Here is a 17,629-nt window from a genome sequence, read left to right on the forward strand (position 1 = left end):
ATGCAAGTAGAAAACAAAAACTTAGCACATTAAGGATGGCAAAATACAAAATGCTCCTTTAGCTGCTGCATTCCACGTTATTACCACTGTTATGTAGTGCATTCCAGGGACTTGATCTATTTATGATAAAGGATAGTTTATTTCCTAACTGAGCTTATGTGGGCCTTAGGTGGAGAGTTTGTGCCTACTGTTAGTCCTGCTAGATTGTAGAGCTCTTGCATTTTAGAGCTTCATTAAAGAGGCTTTAGAGATATGCTGCAATATATCTTTTACATTGTCTGCATCACAAACATGATGTGTTAGTGGAGGAAGTAAACATTAAGATGAGTGGATAGGTTACCATTCAAGCCTGCTGGTTGCTCCTGAATGTTGTGCTTCTTAAGCTTTGCTACAGCTACACACATTCAGGTATATGGAGATTCTTCCATCACAGACCTGTCATGCCTTGTAGATGCAAGGAAATACTTTGGATATTCGGGAAGCTGGTCACTCATGGTAAATTAGCCAAACTTTGGCCTGTTCCTAAAGTTCAGTTTGTACATGGTTAGTCCATTAAAGCTGCTGAGCAATAGTGAACACAAGATGGAACATTCAAGTATGATAGTTCACTTGAATGTGAGGTGGTTAGAATCTCTCTGGATGGGATTGGTCATTGTCTGCATTTGGGTAGAGAGTTACCAAAAGGTGACTGACTAAATGAAGTAATTTTCCTCTTTTCAATCAAGTGTTAGTTTGACTTGGTTTATAATGCCATCATCCCTGAATTAAATGGATTCAAGCCCCATTGTGGATTTGAATGTGCTTGCTGTTATAGCAGTGCAGTATTGCTTTCAGATGGTATGTTAAGATGATATCAAGGCCTTCCTCCCTGCTGTAGTGATTGCTGAAAAATAATAAAAGGTGCAAAACAGAATCCTATGGTACATTTGTGTTTTTCAGGTATCCAAACTAATATTCATCCATCTACCAACACTGACAAGAAAGTGCTATTATTCATTTATTTGCTTTATGTGTCCAAAATTGTCACATGTTCCTTATAACAACACCAATGGTACTACAAAAGTAATGTATTAGGATGTCTCAAGGACATGGTAAGGCACTACATTAAGATATATTCTTTATTGTTTCCTTCTCACCCTCGGGAAAAGTGCCTACCTACATTTGTGCTTTCAGTTTGGTATCTCTGTGGATAGCAAATCCATAGCCAACCATTGTGATGTAGTGGTTTTGATGTGCCACACATTATATTACCACGTGGCCCCTCGTGATTCCCCCTCTCACTTGTTGCTTCTCCTATCTATAACACCTGGTAAATGTTTATTAACAAAAAATTTTTAATAATTTGGGCCTGACACATGCAGTGTTTTAAATAACTCAGTCTTTCCCATTGCATGCATTAAGAATTATGTGTTTACAATAGAAACAAAAGATACTTTCTTGACATTTATTCTGAAATGCAAAAAAGTCCCTAATATTGTGTCTTTTTTCACGTTCCTAATTCAACTGTCTTTGAGCAAGATCAAACAATCTCCATCAGATCACGTTAGATGAATATTTTGAAAGAACATTAACAATAGAAAACAGAACTTTGATATTGTTTGAGTTTGAGATGTGCAGTATGTTAATGTGTTTTGAACAGTTATGCAATTGTGCGGCCCTTCTGCTAATGAAATTGTTTTGCTCTTAATGTATTGAATATGAATTTCAAAGGATCTGCAAATAATTGTGTATTGTGCTCCACAGAAACAATGGATCAGATTTTATAATCAGAAGCAAAAGAAAGGCACCTTGCTGATGGATGGCTGTGTATAATTTCAGCAAATTTATGAATGAAAATTATTTCTGTATCATTTATTTAAATGTATTAGTGATGGGAAATCAAACTACTCATAAACAATGTCCAAGAGGTGTTAATTTGCAGATGTTTGCTAAATTAGATTATCCACATCAAAGATTGAGACATGGTTTTTGTTCCAGGATTGACATAAGTAGCTTTTCTTTGATCAGAAGGAAAGCATTTATACTTTTTGAATATGAAAGACAATAAAATTAAATTAAGTGTATTTTTTTTAACAGAAAGATACACGAATCTGGTCAAGAGAAGAAACCACCATTTATGTACTGGAAAGTAGTGCCACAGGCAGATAAGCCAGATGAAATTGCTGGTATTGTCATGGATGTCAGTAGTAACAGAGACAAATGGGATAGATCAGAAGATAATGACTTGGTCATGAACATTAGCAATAAAAGAGAAACATGTGATGAAGAGCAACAGAGTACATCTAATAGAGAAATTACAGAGTGTAATGATATAAATGAAACTGAAGAAGAGAAAGGCAAAGATACAAAGTGCACAAATACACAAATTAGTCTACTAAATAACAAAAGATGTCAGGTTAAGAATGAAGATAGTGGAGATGATGAAACCGAAGACTTTGAAAATGATGATGAAGAAAATGATGCCGAAGGAGAGTGTGGAGTAGAGGGCAATGAAGAAAATAGCACAGAGTATGAGGATGATAATGATAAAGATGTAGACTACTCAAATGAACATGATCCTGAACCAAATGATTCTGACGAGGACTTTGAAACAAAGAAAGGCAGTAAAAGAGGAAGATCACAAAAATCAAATCACATTATTAAATGTGATAAATGTGATGATGAATTTGAATCCAGGAAAGAATATGTGATTCACTGCAAAGATGTTCATCAATCACTACCAGGAAAAGTGTATCACTGTGAGATTTGTGGCAAGGCTTTTGCAACCTACAACAGTTGGAAAGAGCACTGTGCTTGTGTTCACAGTGATGAAAGACACTTTGCTTGCACTCTATGCAATGCGACTTTTAAGAGGAAAAGAGATGTGCGGACTCACTATGCTCGGAAGCATGAAGGGCGTATAAAACGTCCGTTATGCTCTGTTTGTGGGAAGATTCTGAGTTCACGAACAGCACTGGTATTCCACATGCGGACACACACAGGAGAGAAGCCTTATGAGTGCTCCATATGCCATTCTCGATTTGCCCAACCATCACAGCTCAAAATTCACACAAGGTCACATCTTTACACTTGGTTTATGTTTATCCACTGATTTTTTTCCCTTCTGATAGTAAGGTCAACTAGGCTTCACCCTTACTGTGTCTCCCCTTGTATGGTTTTACTTTTATCTAATTATTTAAAATTCTGTGTCATAGGTTGACAAATCTGTTTCTGATGTAATGTTTAAATTGCTTGGTAAATGGAAAGGGAGCTGTCTCCTCATGTATGCCTTTAGAAGTTAGAATTAGATAACTTCTTGCTCAACCATATTACCTATTTGATTGTTTTTGCTATTCAGTAATTTGTGAAAGAAGGTAAACGCTTCATAGTCATTGGCTGGCATTATACACATCTTAGAGAGTTCTAGGATTTACAGTAATATCTGCATACAAATGCATTTTAATTTTACCTATCTGTATAAAATTCCATATCATGTGGTATATATAATTATTTCTGGAATTTTTTGAAATTATTATTGTGCATTGACAAAAATTCTAAAACTTAATAATTTCATACCAATTGCAGGTCACACACTGGAGAGAAACCCTATATTTGTGAGGATTGCGGAGCCTGTTTCACTGATAAGGCTAAATTAAATGGCCATAAGAGAACACATACAGGTATGCAACAGTCATGAGTATATTCTGGATTTTTTTGCAGAATTTCCTAATATTTTTGACGTATTAGGTGGTTATCTAGTGCTGTCTCTTTCATTTGAATGGGATTGCTGACCTGCATTATAATTCCACCCCGCCCCACTTTGTTTGAATTAAATGCTTTCAATTTACATATATTGAATGTGTATTAAATACACTTACTTTTAATTTTTTTTTTACTTACTTAAATGTTTGTCAACTGTTTCTAAATATTCCCGACGTTCAGAGATGTGGAATAGCTTTTCTGACAGGAGGCCATTGGGGTAATCTGTGAGCAGGATAGTTTCCGATGGCCACAGCCTCATTGTTGCTCACAGTCCACTCCACTCTGAAAAACAGCTGCAGCAGTGAGGCAGACAGGAGATTGGAAGTCACACAGCCTCAGATGGCCGTTGCAGCTACCGATAGCCCATGAGAGGTGAACAGCTGGTGCTAATGCTGGTCCAGCATTATCTGGTCCATTACTCTCATAAAAATTAATACTAAGCAAGTGTTCTATAAAAGAATCATTTGAAACAATGAATAAAGTTAGGATTTATGAAGTGACCATGTGAAGCAGTTATCTATTGCTAGGGTATGTTCCACAATTGTCAACCATTACAAAGGGCGGGTATCCTAACCTGTACAGCTTTTAGGTTTTTGCCTTTAATGCATCATCATACATTAGTAGGTATACAATGATTATGACAGATTGCAATTATATAGCACTTTTCATGTCCTTCTCAGGATACCATTTTTTAAGTGAAATCAATCCAAAATAATAGGATTTTCTTTAAAAAGCACACTTGTAAAACCAAGAAGAGAGATTTTTCCTGGATGCAATACCTGTCCCAAACTGCTTTTGTAATAGTGACCTTTTTATCTTGAAAGGAAAGAGTCATAGGATTGCCAGTTACAGATTCCTCACCCGAATTCCAGAATCACTAAGGAATCGGATCGGAATCAATAGAGAATGCATCCCTTGGTCTTCTACACTACCAACCAATATTTTTAATGAATGCATTTAAAAAGTATTATATTTAGGATAAACTGTGTTTTGCTTCTCAGAAAAAATTCTAAAGCAAATATTAAGTTTCTTGTTTGATTCTGCTCAAATGGTACTGCTTGAGTAGAATGTCTAATTAAGCAATTAGTTTTACATGTAGGAAGATACCAGCTTGATTCATCAGGTAGGAAAAAAACCGGTTTAATTCCTCAAGTAAGCTGAGTTTTCTGATCTCTGCACCTCCAGCAGAGAGGAAAACTGACAGGATTCCTACTCATAATTGCTGTCTGGTGATGGTTACTGGTGGAAGTTTGCATGCATGGAAATTGAATAAAGGATAGACCCAGCAACCTTCACTCCTTAGACTCTTGAATGTACAAAGATCATTTATCTATTTTGGTGGGGGGGGGGGGGGGGGGGAAGGTGAGAATCAATCATTGCTTTGTTAATTTATTCAGCAAAGAACCAACTTCAAAAGAGTTGGTAGAACGTTGACAGAGAAAGGTAGAAGGAAAACAATTGTTTTATTAATGTATTTGTTGTAAGTGGAATTCTGAATTAGCAAATTCATAGTTTATTAGATTCTTATAATTTAAAAAGTGTGGTTTGAGAAGTGATGGACAATAATGTTTGATTTATTTTGCAGGGGAGCGCCTTTATGGCTGTGATGTTTGCGGGAAGCATTTTGCCACCAATGAGTACTTGAAATGTCACAAGCGATGTCATATGGGTGCAAAACCTTACAAATGTGATGCATGTGGGAAAACCTTTGGTCTGAGAGCCTCCTTGGCCCAACACAGCAATATACATGCAGGTCCGTAGCAATTCTGTTAAAGGGGATCAATGTCTCTCCATGTAATTATCTGCTCACACAAAGTTTCTGTTATTCCTTTTGAGTTTCTATGCAGGTTAAAGTAAGGCTCATTGTGAGGTAGATAAATTTTTACTTGAACTTCCCTGTTCAAATGAAAACCCTCCCAACTTCTCTATTTTCCCTATGTAACTATTTCCATATCCCTGTCACTATTCTAGTAATTCTTCTCTTCACCTTCTGTAAGCTCTTCTTGTCCTTCCTAAACTACCTTGCTCAGAATTGGGCATAGACGAACCAATAATTTACAAAGATTTAGCAAAACATTCTTGCTGCTTGCATTCAATGCAATGTTTGTGAAGCCTGGAATGTCATATGCATATGAATTGTTGTTAGAGTGGAATTCCTTGGTTGTATTGCTGGCCACTTAGGAGTGAGCTGCTGTGATAGGCCATGCTGAATGACTAAACTGGCCACAAAGCACAACTGAGACTGCCAGTCAACTGGAGATCTGTCACTGCACTTTTGGGTTTAATTATTCAGGGTGAAAGTTGCAATAATTTATTATCTCTACTATTTGTGATGGTTTTCCTTGAATTTTATTATGTTTCACAGAAACGCGTCCATATTTTTGTGAACAATGTGGAAAAGCTTTTACCCAACAGGGAGCACTTCGGCGTCACCAACGAATTCACACAGGAGAGAAGCCTTACAAATGCAAGGCTTGTGAGCGGACTTTCACAGATATGTCCACACTAAGAAGACATGTGTCTGTAAGTGCTTCATATTTTTAGTTAATACATGCTTTCTGCTTAATTAAGAATATATTTTGGTGATAAAATATTGAAAGTGATTGGCTCTTAAAGCTACTCAACCCTACAAACAACAATGCATTCCTAGTAAAGAATTGTTGATCATAAGCAATGCACTCAAAATCATTATTTCTAATGATAGGTTTATCTTTTTACTCCATGGGGAACGGAGAAGTCTCTCCGGCATATTTATTAAAAAGTTGGATGTTAGTGCCATTATTTTATTGATCAAATATTATCAATTTAGTTTTTGAGAATGCTCATTGCTGCAGCTAGTTTATGAAGTTCCACTTGACAACATGGTGGATGTTGATTTAGGATTTGTTTTAGGAGTTGGTATTTAACTCTTTTTTTCAATAAGCTCTAGGTCAGCTATATAGAAAAATAAAAGCAACTGTTAGAATACTATTACTGATATCTATCATCAGCAATGCAGGGAATAGCAAATGGACTAGGAGCATGAGTTTGAGATTTCACATAAACTTGCTGCAGGAACCCCTCAGCAGGTCTCTGAGCGCTGGAAACCATATTTCTGTACATTAGCCACCTTAATTGATTAATTGTAACTGAGTATTTCAGGCAGAATAATTCTATAAGCAGTACTAGAATATTTGGAAATACAAATTTAATCTTCTAATCTGTACACTTTTAGAAAAAATCATTTTAAAAACATGCCAAAGGTTTAACTGTATTTATATTCTTTATCTCTTTCACTGGCTTTGCTAAACATAACATGCATATTGTAAACCTTTTCCCAAGTAATTTTCAATGAGTCAAAGGAAAACTTTGTTCCAACATATAGCCCAAAAAATGTTTGATTCCAACATGCATCTCCTCCAAAAATAAAATTACACATAAGCTGGAGTTCTCCAGTCTTATTTATTACGGTGTACTACACTTACTGGGAAATTGACAGAATCACGTCACACTAAAGAAGATCCTCTCTAAGATTTACAACATTTTACTAAGAAATATTTGAGTAAAATTGGATCACTCATCACTAGCTTTTTAATTAAAAGTAAGTAAATTACATTACTGACCATTTCCAGATTGATTTGTGACTATTATAAGACTCCACCCCTGCAGGCCAGATGGTTTCCTAGCACCAGGTACACACACAACGATGCAGTCATCATACAACTGCATTCCAGCATTACCAACATAAATTTAAGCCTTTTGGTTTATAAAACTGTAGTCATTTGCCAGTCAAAGAGAAAGCTAATTTGTAACCTGCTGCATTCTCTATTCAAACACTATTTAAAAGGCCACTAGGCTAGTAACAGAAAATCATGCTGTAACGTGCTCAGAGGTATCTTCAAATATTATCCAGTGCTTTTTCTTGGTCTTGTTAACAGCTTTGAGCTTCCTATAGAACTTTCTCATCAAAGCACTCTTACGTTAAGATTTTCTAGGAACAGATCTATATACTGAGGATCTTTATCCCCCTTCTGGTTCCAAAGATTGATGCGATAATAATTAGTGTGTGTGAGAAAGAGACTGGCCATTTTATTTTGTCACTTTCAGGTTGAGACCCTGATTCAGGACTGAGAGCGCAGAGTAGAAATGGCCAGTATAAGGAGGAGAGAGAGAGGGGTGAGGCAGGCTGGCAGATAAGGGAGGCATGAATGGAAACATATGGGAGAAGGGATAGGAGACACAATAGGTTAAGTGTGTGTGTGATAGCCAGATAGAATCAAGTAGGGGAGCAGAACAAAATGGGGTGCTGGTGGTGGGGGGGTGGAGCGGTAGCTGGAACAAGACCCAACTTCCCTCCCTTATCTGGTTCCACATCACCTTCTTATCTGATTCCAGCATCTGCAGTCTCTTCCAGCCTCTATCTCTGCATCCACACTCCCCCCCCACCCTTTCAACCTGGCTCCATCTGCCTTTTTCTTCCCCTCTCTCCTTATCTGTCTCTTCTTATCACCCACCAGCCACTGTCTCGCAACTCTACCCTTCTCCCACTTCGTTCCATCTGAAAATCAGAGTTTCATGGATTAAATAGGGTTATTACGATCTACTTGCTGTGCACTCCTGTATCTAGGAGGAAATGCATTAAAAAGGTTTCTAAGGAGGAATGTTTTGCACTCTCTGGAATCCTTCTCTGGTTTTGCTCTATTTAGCTTCTTTCTCTTAAAGGCATGATTCATGTTAAAGTTTCTTAAATGCCTGGTGACAAAATTCTTAAGCTATTTTGTATTAAGGAACTGTGTGAAAGATTAACATTTATTCAGATTTTTTTGTTGTTGGTTGTAGGTCCCAAGGCATTTTGTAAGTATATTAAAAGCAAGAGGGTGACCAGGGAAAGAGTACAGCCCATTAGGGACCAAAGGGGCAATATGTGCTTGGAGCCAGAGGATGTTGGCGAGGTCTTAAATGAATACTTTTCATTTGTATTCACTAAGAAGTAAGATGTTGTAGTTGCAGATTTCAGGGAGGGGACAGGGATATTCTAGAGCATGTTAACATTGAAAAAGGAGGATATACTATATGTCTTAATGAGCCAAGGCATCAAAGGCAACAGGTCTAGTGCTAGTAAATGGGATTAATGTAGTTGGATACTTGATGATTGACATGGTGGGCATAAGGCCTTTTTTCTGTGCTTTATGACTCTGTGTCTCCATTTCTGTCCAAATGTATTGTTCTTACTGCAATGATGACTCCAGAACGTATTTTTGTTGTTTATCTCTTTTCCTAAGGTTGTCCTTGAATGACTGTTACTTTAACATTGGACAGTTTATCGTTAAGACATCTTAACTAATTACATGCCTATCCACCATATTGTCTTTCTAGCTTATTCTGACACCAGACAAAAATTATTTGGCCACCAAGAGAGACCATGTAATGTACTTTATTTCGATGGAAGGCTTAAACTGTTTATATTGCTTCCATTGCATGTTGTTTGATTCCTGCTGAGTACCTCCTCAAAAAAAAGATATAATAACAACAACCTTTTTAATGCCAATCTTGAATTACATCTGTTAACTTTTTATTTGTATTTTGTTTTGCTTTTAGGTCCATGACCGAAATGCCCACTGGCGGTCCTACTTGATTGATCTTACCTCAAAGAAAGATCATAATTGGTCAAAAATTGAAACATTAGCAGACGTGTGCCTCTCAGATGACCCTGTACCTGTTAGCTGGATGAGCAAACGAAATGAACAGCCAGTGGAGGGCATGCCACCAGGTCACTGACTGATGTTACATAAAGGCATGAAAACAGCGCACAATATATGTACTGTCTTTAAATTTATGATGAAAAATAGGGTATATTTTTATTTCTAATTAACTGTTTCTTTAAAAGCTAGTAATACTTTAACTATATACAGCTCTGATATACCATTCAGTTAGTTAAATTTACAATAATAAGCCACATTTTAAGTTTTAGATCCATTATTGTCATCAGGCACAATTTCTGTAGTTTGTCCAAACCTGACATATCTAATTATATTTGGTACAAGTAAGCTAAAATCAATAACCAATTTAATACTACTATTATAACCTTTAATTTTTTTTTCTATCTTGCTTTTGGAGATCAGGGTATTATCATCCAGTATTTATAAGAATTAAGTGCATTCATCAAAATTTTCCATATATGTACACAGCTCACCAGCATGCTGTAGCTGAACTTTCTTAAGTTTGCTAAATTGGTGTAAGCAGGAGCATACTGCAGCTTAAATTTCCATTAATCAATTCAGTTGTACATTTCTAAAATGTATCTGCATTTGGAATTAACCTCACCTGACATGTACCTTAATTTGTTTAGTAATGCTAACAGGGTATAATTGGGGTAACCTGATTTCTAGGGAGCTACCATTTGCATCTGCTTATTTTAAACTATGTTAGAATATTTAAATTAATATAACATTTAACTCCTCAAAAGATTAATAGTTCAATACTTAAAGTTTAAAAGAATTTGGTTAATGATATAAGTGCTTTTGGACATTTTGGTATTGACTTCCTTTGTTTGTGCTCTTTACAATCAGTGCAATATCATGAAAGCAAGGTTTGTAAGCAAATCAGCAACAGTGTTATTTAATCAAAATATTCTTTCATTTCACAAGATGTCTTGGTAGCTTCTGCTATTGATTACTGTCCTTAACATTGAGACAGATGCCTGAAAATACAATTTTTTTTCCTACACTGAGCACACACAATGACATTATACTAGTTGGAACACAACACAGCTGATCCTCATGTGACCAGCTGTAATGAGAGTATATGTTAGTAGCATATTTCCTCAGCATTTAGTGGGACTAAGATGTTTTATCTGCCAATAATATCATGTGGTCACATTGTAATATCATTTGTTAAATGTTACAACTATATAATGCCACATAACTGAGCTTCTGTGAATTGTGCACCATTTACTTGTATGGTTATATTGAATAAACATCTGTGGTACAAGATTTTTTTTTACTATTACGAGACATCCACTGAAGTTTAAAGAAAGGTATTAATCCTAGTCTGCTAAATATACTAGTCAAGGTATATTTAAAGTTTTTGAAGTTGAATTGATAGAGATGTGTCATTAAAAAATTAGTGCAATAATTGCAAAACATATCATTGATCTATTGCATTTAGCAGTATGAAATCAAGAAGCATTAAAGTCTTTTATGTGAAACAAACTGTAATGATTTTGTTTTTAATTCATGTTTCAGTGCTTTAGAAACAATAGTGTACAATGTAGTTAGGTGTAAGACACCAATATGTCCCAAAATCCAACAAGGATCGAGAAGGAAAGGTCTAACCTACCAAGTCCTGCCTCAAAACTGAGCATCAAGAAGTTTTCCATAACGGACATGGGAAACACTACTTTCTGTCTCTTAATAGTATCAGAAACATAAATGGTTATTGGCTGGGAGATTTGATAACTTGTCTCACCTCAATTCACCTCGATGCAATGGCCAGTGATGAATTGGCCAGCAGCCTATCATGCCTGCAAAGGGAAAGAAAAATAGCAGTCAGGGAATTAACACAGCAATGGGCCTTAATGCTCAATTTTCTCACATAATTCCTCCACATTTTATTGGCAGGTCAACTGGACTTCTGGATTTTGAAGTGTACGAGGTTGGTGCAGGAAAATGGAGATCTGGTAAAAGATCAGCAATGATCTTGTTGAATGACGGAGCAGATATAAGGGGCTAAATGACCTACTTCTACTTCTGGTGTCCAGCGTTATATTGGCCAATTCCTAAATAGATCACAAAGCAAATGCACCCCCCCCCCCACCCCCACTGACTTTGTCTATCTAAAGAACATATACAGGATCACTGAAATAATTGAGAAGAGCTCCTGAGTGAGGCAGACTTGGACATAAAAAGATGGAGGACATAAGTTAGATTCAGAAAGGATGATTCAATAAAAGTTAGTATTTAGTTCACTAAGAAGCAGTGTGACATTTTATTATTTAACTGCTGTTACAGTCCTAGAACATTTTCACTTGCCTAGATATTTGGCAGTATAAGTAGATCGTTGATCATAATGAACACTGGATATGTTTTGAAAAATTTTCATGTCATCGAACCTAAGAAACTGTTTAGAGGGGATCTGAAATTTGTCACATAGAAGATTTAGAAATAACTAATTATAGACAGTGAAGTGGGTGTTGATGTCTTTTAGATTGGATGTTGGCTTGTATTTTTTTTAAATTAATTATCTATGAGGAATAAAGTTCTAGACACAGAACATTTATCAATGTTCTGTGGGAGTTCCCTGTTACCACATTTTATGATTTGGATACCATCCATGTAGTAGTATGAATGATTTTGGTAAAGTAATGAAGCAGTCCTTCCATCAACATTTGACTCATAATTATTTGGAAAGTAGATGGTTTACATTCTGGATTCCTATGGATAACAGGCATGGAGTTTAATGAATTTTATTTTAACATTCTGGATATAGTCTGATACCAAAATAATACCTTATTCATAGATTTTATATGTGAACATAGCTTAGAATAATCTGGAATATTGTGTATATTCATGTATTAATTCTTAATACATGAATATTGTGTGAAAGTTTCTTCTCTGTTTTGAACATTGGGGTAAATTTTCCCCAGCAAGATTCCTATTAGAACACAGCTGCTTCAGATTGTGGAGCACCCAATCAATGCTCCTTCTATCTCCATTATCTTGCAGTCACTGGTGTTTCCATAATCATTCTGGAACTAACAGTGAAATAAATATTACAGAATTACTAGAATGCAAGAAACTGACTTTTATCGCAGCATAAATAATCTACATTATTTGTGTATTCAGTTAAATTAATTCACTTGAAAATCTGATCTCGTTTCATGTTCATTTGTGGGTGTGGAACTTGTTGCACATTATGGGCACCAAGTAGTAATTTAAGACAGATAATTAATGATTGAACGGTTTTTGTCAGTACTAATATTTATCTTGCATTTTCCTGCTGTTCCATTTTGTACTTGCTGCCTATTGTCCATACAACTTTTGTGTCAACTGTTCACTGTGATAAATTCCTATAACTGTATTCACAGTATGCTGTGTTGATGTATTCTCACTGCACCATAGTTGCAGTTTTCCATCCTTGGTGACCTAATGGCACAAATTGTGAGTGGTCATGGTAGCGTCTATCTTCGAATGTTAAGTGCAGAACTGGAGCTGCCCGCTGATCTATGTTCCACGTCATTGGGCTGAAAGTCAATATGTTCAAAGTAGTGCTTTTTTTAAATTAACCAGCCTGAGCATTTCTCCCCAACGTGAGCAGGCTGTCCTGCCTTTTGCAGCTGGAACAATTTTAGGATTTCCATGCTAACTTTATTTTTTAGGAAGCAATACACTGATTCCCCGGAAAGAAAGCAACAGTGATCAAACTCACCTGCCACATTCAGTGATCTTCTCAACACCACTGCTCTGGTTAAAACCTCTGATTCAAAAGCCCTCTTGGCCTTCTTGCTTCCTTTAAATTTAAATTTTTCAGCAGCTGGATCTTCACCCTTCACCTTCAATAAAGTTTTTTTTCTGTGCAATTTTCTGCCCTTGGTATTTTTAGACTTCCAAGTCCCCATGCACATTTCTAAATACAATTACATTTCAAAGACATTTGGACAGGTACATGGATAGGAAAGGTTCAGAGGGATATGGGTTAAATGCGTGGAAGTGGGACTAGCTTCAATGGGCATCTGGTCAGCATGGAGGGTTGGATTGAAGGGCCTGTTTCTGTGCTGTATGACACAATATAAACGTATACCAGGGCTTTACCAATGCTGAGCACTTCCATTCCTCCTGTTCCCATCCACACATATTCTAGAGCCTGTATTTTATGCAGCATTTTAAATTTTCAAGTAGGTGTAACTTCAATCATTAGGTGAAATTGACCGTGATGTGTGGGTCAACCCATCAATGATAATTCCTATTTGATTTTTGAAATATTCCTCTCCATCCCTGTGTCTCGTCTCTTTTTTATCATGTCTTCTCTCCAATCCTTGGTTTCATTTCCTCTGAACTTGCCCATCTCTTCTTTTCCAGTCATCTCTTTCTTCTCTCTCCCAATCAGTTCCATTCTCTGACACCTAATGCAGTTTGACCTGGAAAAGATTTAATCTTGACTTTGTTTCTAAAGGAACAGAAAATAAACTAAAGCTTTTAAAATGTAGTGAATGGAATGGTTCTTTTATTAATTATTCTGATTCTGCAAATGAAACATTAATATTCTTTTGTAGTTGTAACTAAGTCATATTTATATCTGCCATTTTAATGCCTCTCATCTCTTAAGCAGTCTGTTGGGATCGACGATGACTTGCTTCCACTCCAGATCTGTGGGTTCGAAGGTGGCTGATGATGCCGTTATGGAACTGATTGCGTCTGCCACAAGTGGGGCAAGTGATTCTTGACAGGTCAGGTCAGTGGGTAATTTAGGAGGTGGTGCACTTGTTCTGCTATTTGCGCTTGGCTTCTATTTGTTCTGATGAAGGAACTTGAGGTTCTCAATGCCATTCTTAATGCTTGTCCGTCTTGAGCAGTCATAGGCCGTGGATTCCTATGAGTCAGTGAATGTTATGCTTTTTCAAGGAAGCTTTGAGAACATTGTATCATTTCCCCTCCATTTGGTAATCTCTAACCATGATGGAGCTTGGAATAGATTGTCGGTTTAGGGAATCTGGAGTCAGTGGCCTCACTATTGACTTGAGTATAATTAGGGCCTTTGTTGGGTTTGTGGGCCTAGTAAAGGACACTGACATTGGTTTGCTTAACCTGCCAGTCAATTCAGAGGAATTAGCAGACACAGTGTTTATGGTACCTCTCCAATGCTTTGTGGTGCCTGCTACAGGTAGTCCTGGTCTCGGGCATAAGGAAGGGCAAGGTACAATGCCATCTGGTAGACCATGAGCTTTATCCCAGATTTAACGAGACTGATGATCAAGACCTGTCATCTCAATAAATAGATCGGCACCTGAGAGAACAAAGATAGAAATGACAAATTCCACATTAAGGAGTGAGAGTTTAAGATGGTAAGGGGAACCAGTAGAGTAAGCAGCAAACAGCTATTTCTGTTGATTAGGGATTAAAGCTAGGCCTTTTGAAACTGTGTCAGGAAACACTTCTGCAAGCAGAAGGCGATGGAAAGTTGGGACACACTAGAAACCTGCTCACAATATTAAGCATTTCAATAGCATTGTCTACACCAAATAGGATACCCGTCCAGTACTCCACAGCAGTTGTGTCATTTCACTCTATTTTTTAAACTGTATCTAAAAATATTCAGAATATTGTAACAGAAGAGATGTGTGCACTTTCAGGTCCTGTATGTTGCCATGTTTTCCTTTCATATGCATTTTCAAGCAGTAACAACACTTTCTTCTGCCCTTCAATCATGATGAAAGAGTTGATCACTGTCTAGTTCGGCAACATTCTATTTGTGGCAAAAGTTTGAAGACAGCCACCTGGTGGTTACATGATGGAAATTCCCTCTCTATTCCACATCTATAAAATCTTTCTATTCCTCTAAAGTTTCTATTTGTAGATGTTGGAAACAAATGTCTATACTTTTAAAACTATAGTTCCATTGTCCACTCATTTATAATACCCTGCCAGCAATTTGCACAATATGTCCATGGCAGTTTCCATGCAGAAGATCATTTTGTTTACTTAAATTGGTGTAACAGAATGATGTGTTCTGTAGTTGACGTTTGCCTTTTGTGCACTAAAGGATGACACAGAGTTTAATGACAAAACAAAATGGTCAGTGAGTTTATCCCGGCATTTTTAATTTTCCTCCGAGATACTTATTTGTAAAGGAAGCAGAAGAGGCTTTACACTGCCAGAATAACATAGGTAAATACAGCTCAGTGCTTTGAAAGCAAATATTATTATTCATTAAATTTCTATGTTAATTTGACACCATGGTCTGCAACAGTAACCGCAAAAAAGTTCAATTACTGCAGACATAATGTGGTTCTCAAGTTGTGTAACAGCCTTTGGCATAATATTTTATTGGCTATTTAAAAGAAATTGTTATGCATTAGTTTAGGTATCAGCTGTTATGCACATTCATCATTTGGATTTATCTAACCAGCATGAAAAATATATTTAATAGCATTAAATGGGGGTATTCATAATTTCAGAATAGTTGCAAATATTTTTGTGCCTATAACTTGCTAATACATTATTCTTTACTTAGTAACAGGGTGGCTCAGTCGTGCAGGAATAGAGCCTACTAAGGTTCAGCCTTACTTCCCGTTTGAGCAGGAATAATGTGTAGGAATTGTGCTTTGGTTTGTAAAGCACTGTTCAGGCAGGCACGGTAGTGTAGCGGTTAGCGTAATGCTTTACAGCGCCAGCGATCTGGGTTCAATTCCGGCCACACTCTGTAAGGAGTTTGTACATTCTCCCTGTGTCTGCGTGGGTTTCCTCTGGATGCTCTGGTTTCCTCCCACATTCCAAAGACGTATGGGTTAGGAAGTTGTGGACATGCTATGTTGGCATCAGAAACGTGGCAACACTTACGGGCTGCCCCCAGAACACTCTGTGCAAAAAGATGCATTTCACTGTGTGTTTTGATGTACATGTGACTAAAAAAGATATCTTATCATTCAGAGCTGACATCCCAGAGCAGCAGTTTCATCCAACACACCACTTTCAGTGGTTGATCAAGCAGCATCTGTGAAGGGATGAACTGTTGAAGGGTCTTTGGCCTAAAACGTTAACTGTTTTTCTTTCCACAGATGCTGCTTGTACCGCTGAGTGTTTCTAGCATTGTCTCTGTTTAATCCAGATTTCTAGCATTGGCTGTTTCAATTTTAGCAGCTCCTTTTTTCCACATGACACTTATCTGCACTCTTATATTTTTCCTGCTTCCAACAAACTACCACAGCCTTCCCACCCCATGCCTAATACTCACTAATACAATGCATGCATAAATAAATAATGATCGAGACCATTCTTGATCCAGATCACTGTTCGCTCTATTCCAGCACTTTGATCCAAATACCCTCGGGCCTTGCTCATTTCTGTCAAAGTCCTTTGAATTTTTTTTAAAATCTCTGATGATCAGAGACACTAAAAAACAATTTAGAAGGATTTAAATAATTAAATAAAATACATTTAAATGATATAACTTAAAGAACAATTAAATAAAAAAAACACTAACCCATTCTTCATTCAAGGGGAGTGATCCTCAAGTGAAAGGGGATCTGCTTCATATCCCACCATAGTAGCTTAAGGGCCAAATGTGAAGTTCACTACATTTGTGCTCTGGCTCTTCTAATTCTTTTAAATGTGCATTTCCATACTAATTTCCATTGAACAAAATTTAATAAGACAGTAACAAAGGTTTATTATCTTAATTGGTGTAATACTGTATATAGATTCAGATACTGCACCTTATTGACCTAATGAATCTTCACTAACCAGGAATGTGATTTTGCACCTTCATTTTAATGTTGAAAAACTAACATTCTCCAGTTAGGTACTGTTTCAAATCACACAGTCTGCCATGTGAAAATGAAAAAACTCTATTGCACATACTGCAGCACATTTGTAAGCACTTTATCTAACTAGCAGAACTCTTTCCTCCATTTTAATGATAATTTTGTCTAAAGAGTAGATGGGGAAAATAAACAATTATTGTAAAGAAATCATACCTCAAGGCAAGAAAACAGCATCACGTGCAGGACCCATCTCTTTTCATTCCTGGTTATCTTAAGAGATTTGACACACACAAAATGTGCGCTGAGAGGCAGTTTGAAAACATTCAGGAGATGGAAATAGAGTTACTTTTTGGGGTACCTGACCTCATTAGCCCAGATTTGTTTATAATATTCTGCATTGAATGTTTATGTTCCTGGAAAATCTTCGACTAG

General features: G+C 36.8%; 1 protein-coding gene across 6 annotated transcripts in view; it reads left to right on the forward strand.

Moving 5' to 3' along the window:
- The window catches only part of LOC127568235 (GDNF-inducible zinc finger protein 1-like), a 32,886-nt gene extending 21,962 nt beyond the window's left edge, over nt 1–10,924 (forward strand). For 5 of the 6 annotated variants that reach the window (XM_052011757.1, XM_052011753.1, XM_052011754.1 and 2 more), the window contains 5 exons: nt 2,077–3,054; nt 3,565–3,659; nt 5,327–5,494; nt 6,107–6,264; nt 9,319–10,907. In XM_052011757.1, the coding sequence (XP_051867717.1) occupies nt 2,077–3,054; nt 3,565–3,659; nt 5,327–5,494; nt 6,107–6,264; nt 9,319–9,498 (1,579 nt within the window). In that variant the 3' untranslated portion in view covers nt 9,499–10,907. Of the gene's footprint in view, nt 1–2,076; nt 3,055–3,564; nt 3,660–5,326; nt 5,495–6,106; nt 6,265–9,318 lie in introns of all 6 variants that reach the window. The other variant, XM_052011752.1, reaches the window with a different exon arrangement.
- Nucleotides 10,925–17,629: the final 6,705 nt, after the last annotated feature.

The sequence above is a fragment of the Pristis pectinata genome, chromosome 3, assembly GCF_009764475.1.
Source record: "Pristis pectinata isolate sPriPec2 chromosome 3, sPriPec2.1.pri, whole genome shotgun sequence".
In the NCBI taxonomy this organism is placed as follows: domain Eukaryota; kingdom Metazoa; phylum Chordata; class Chondrichthyes; order Rhinopristiformes; family Pristidae; genus Pristis; species Pristis pectinata.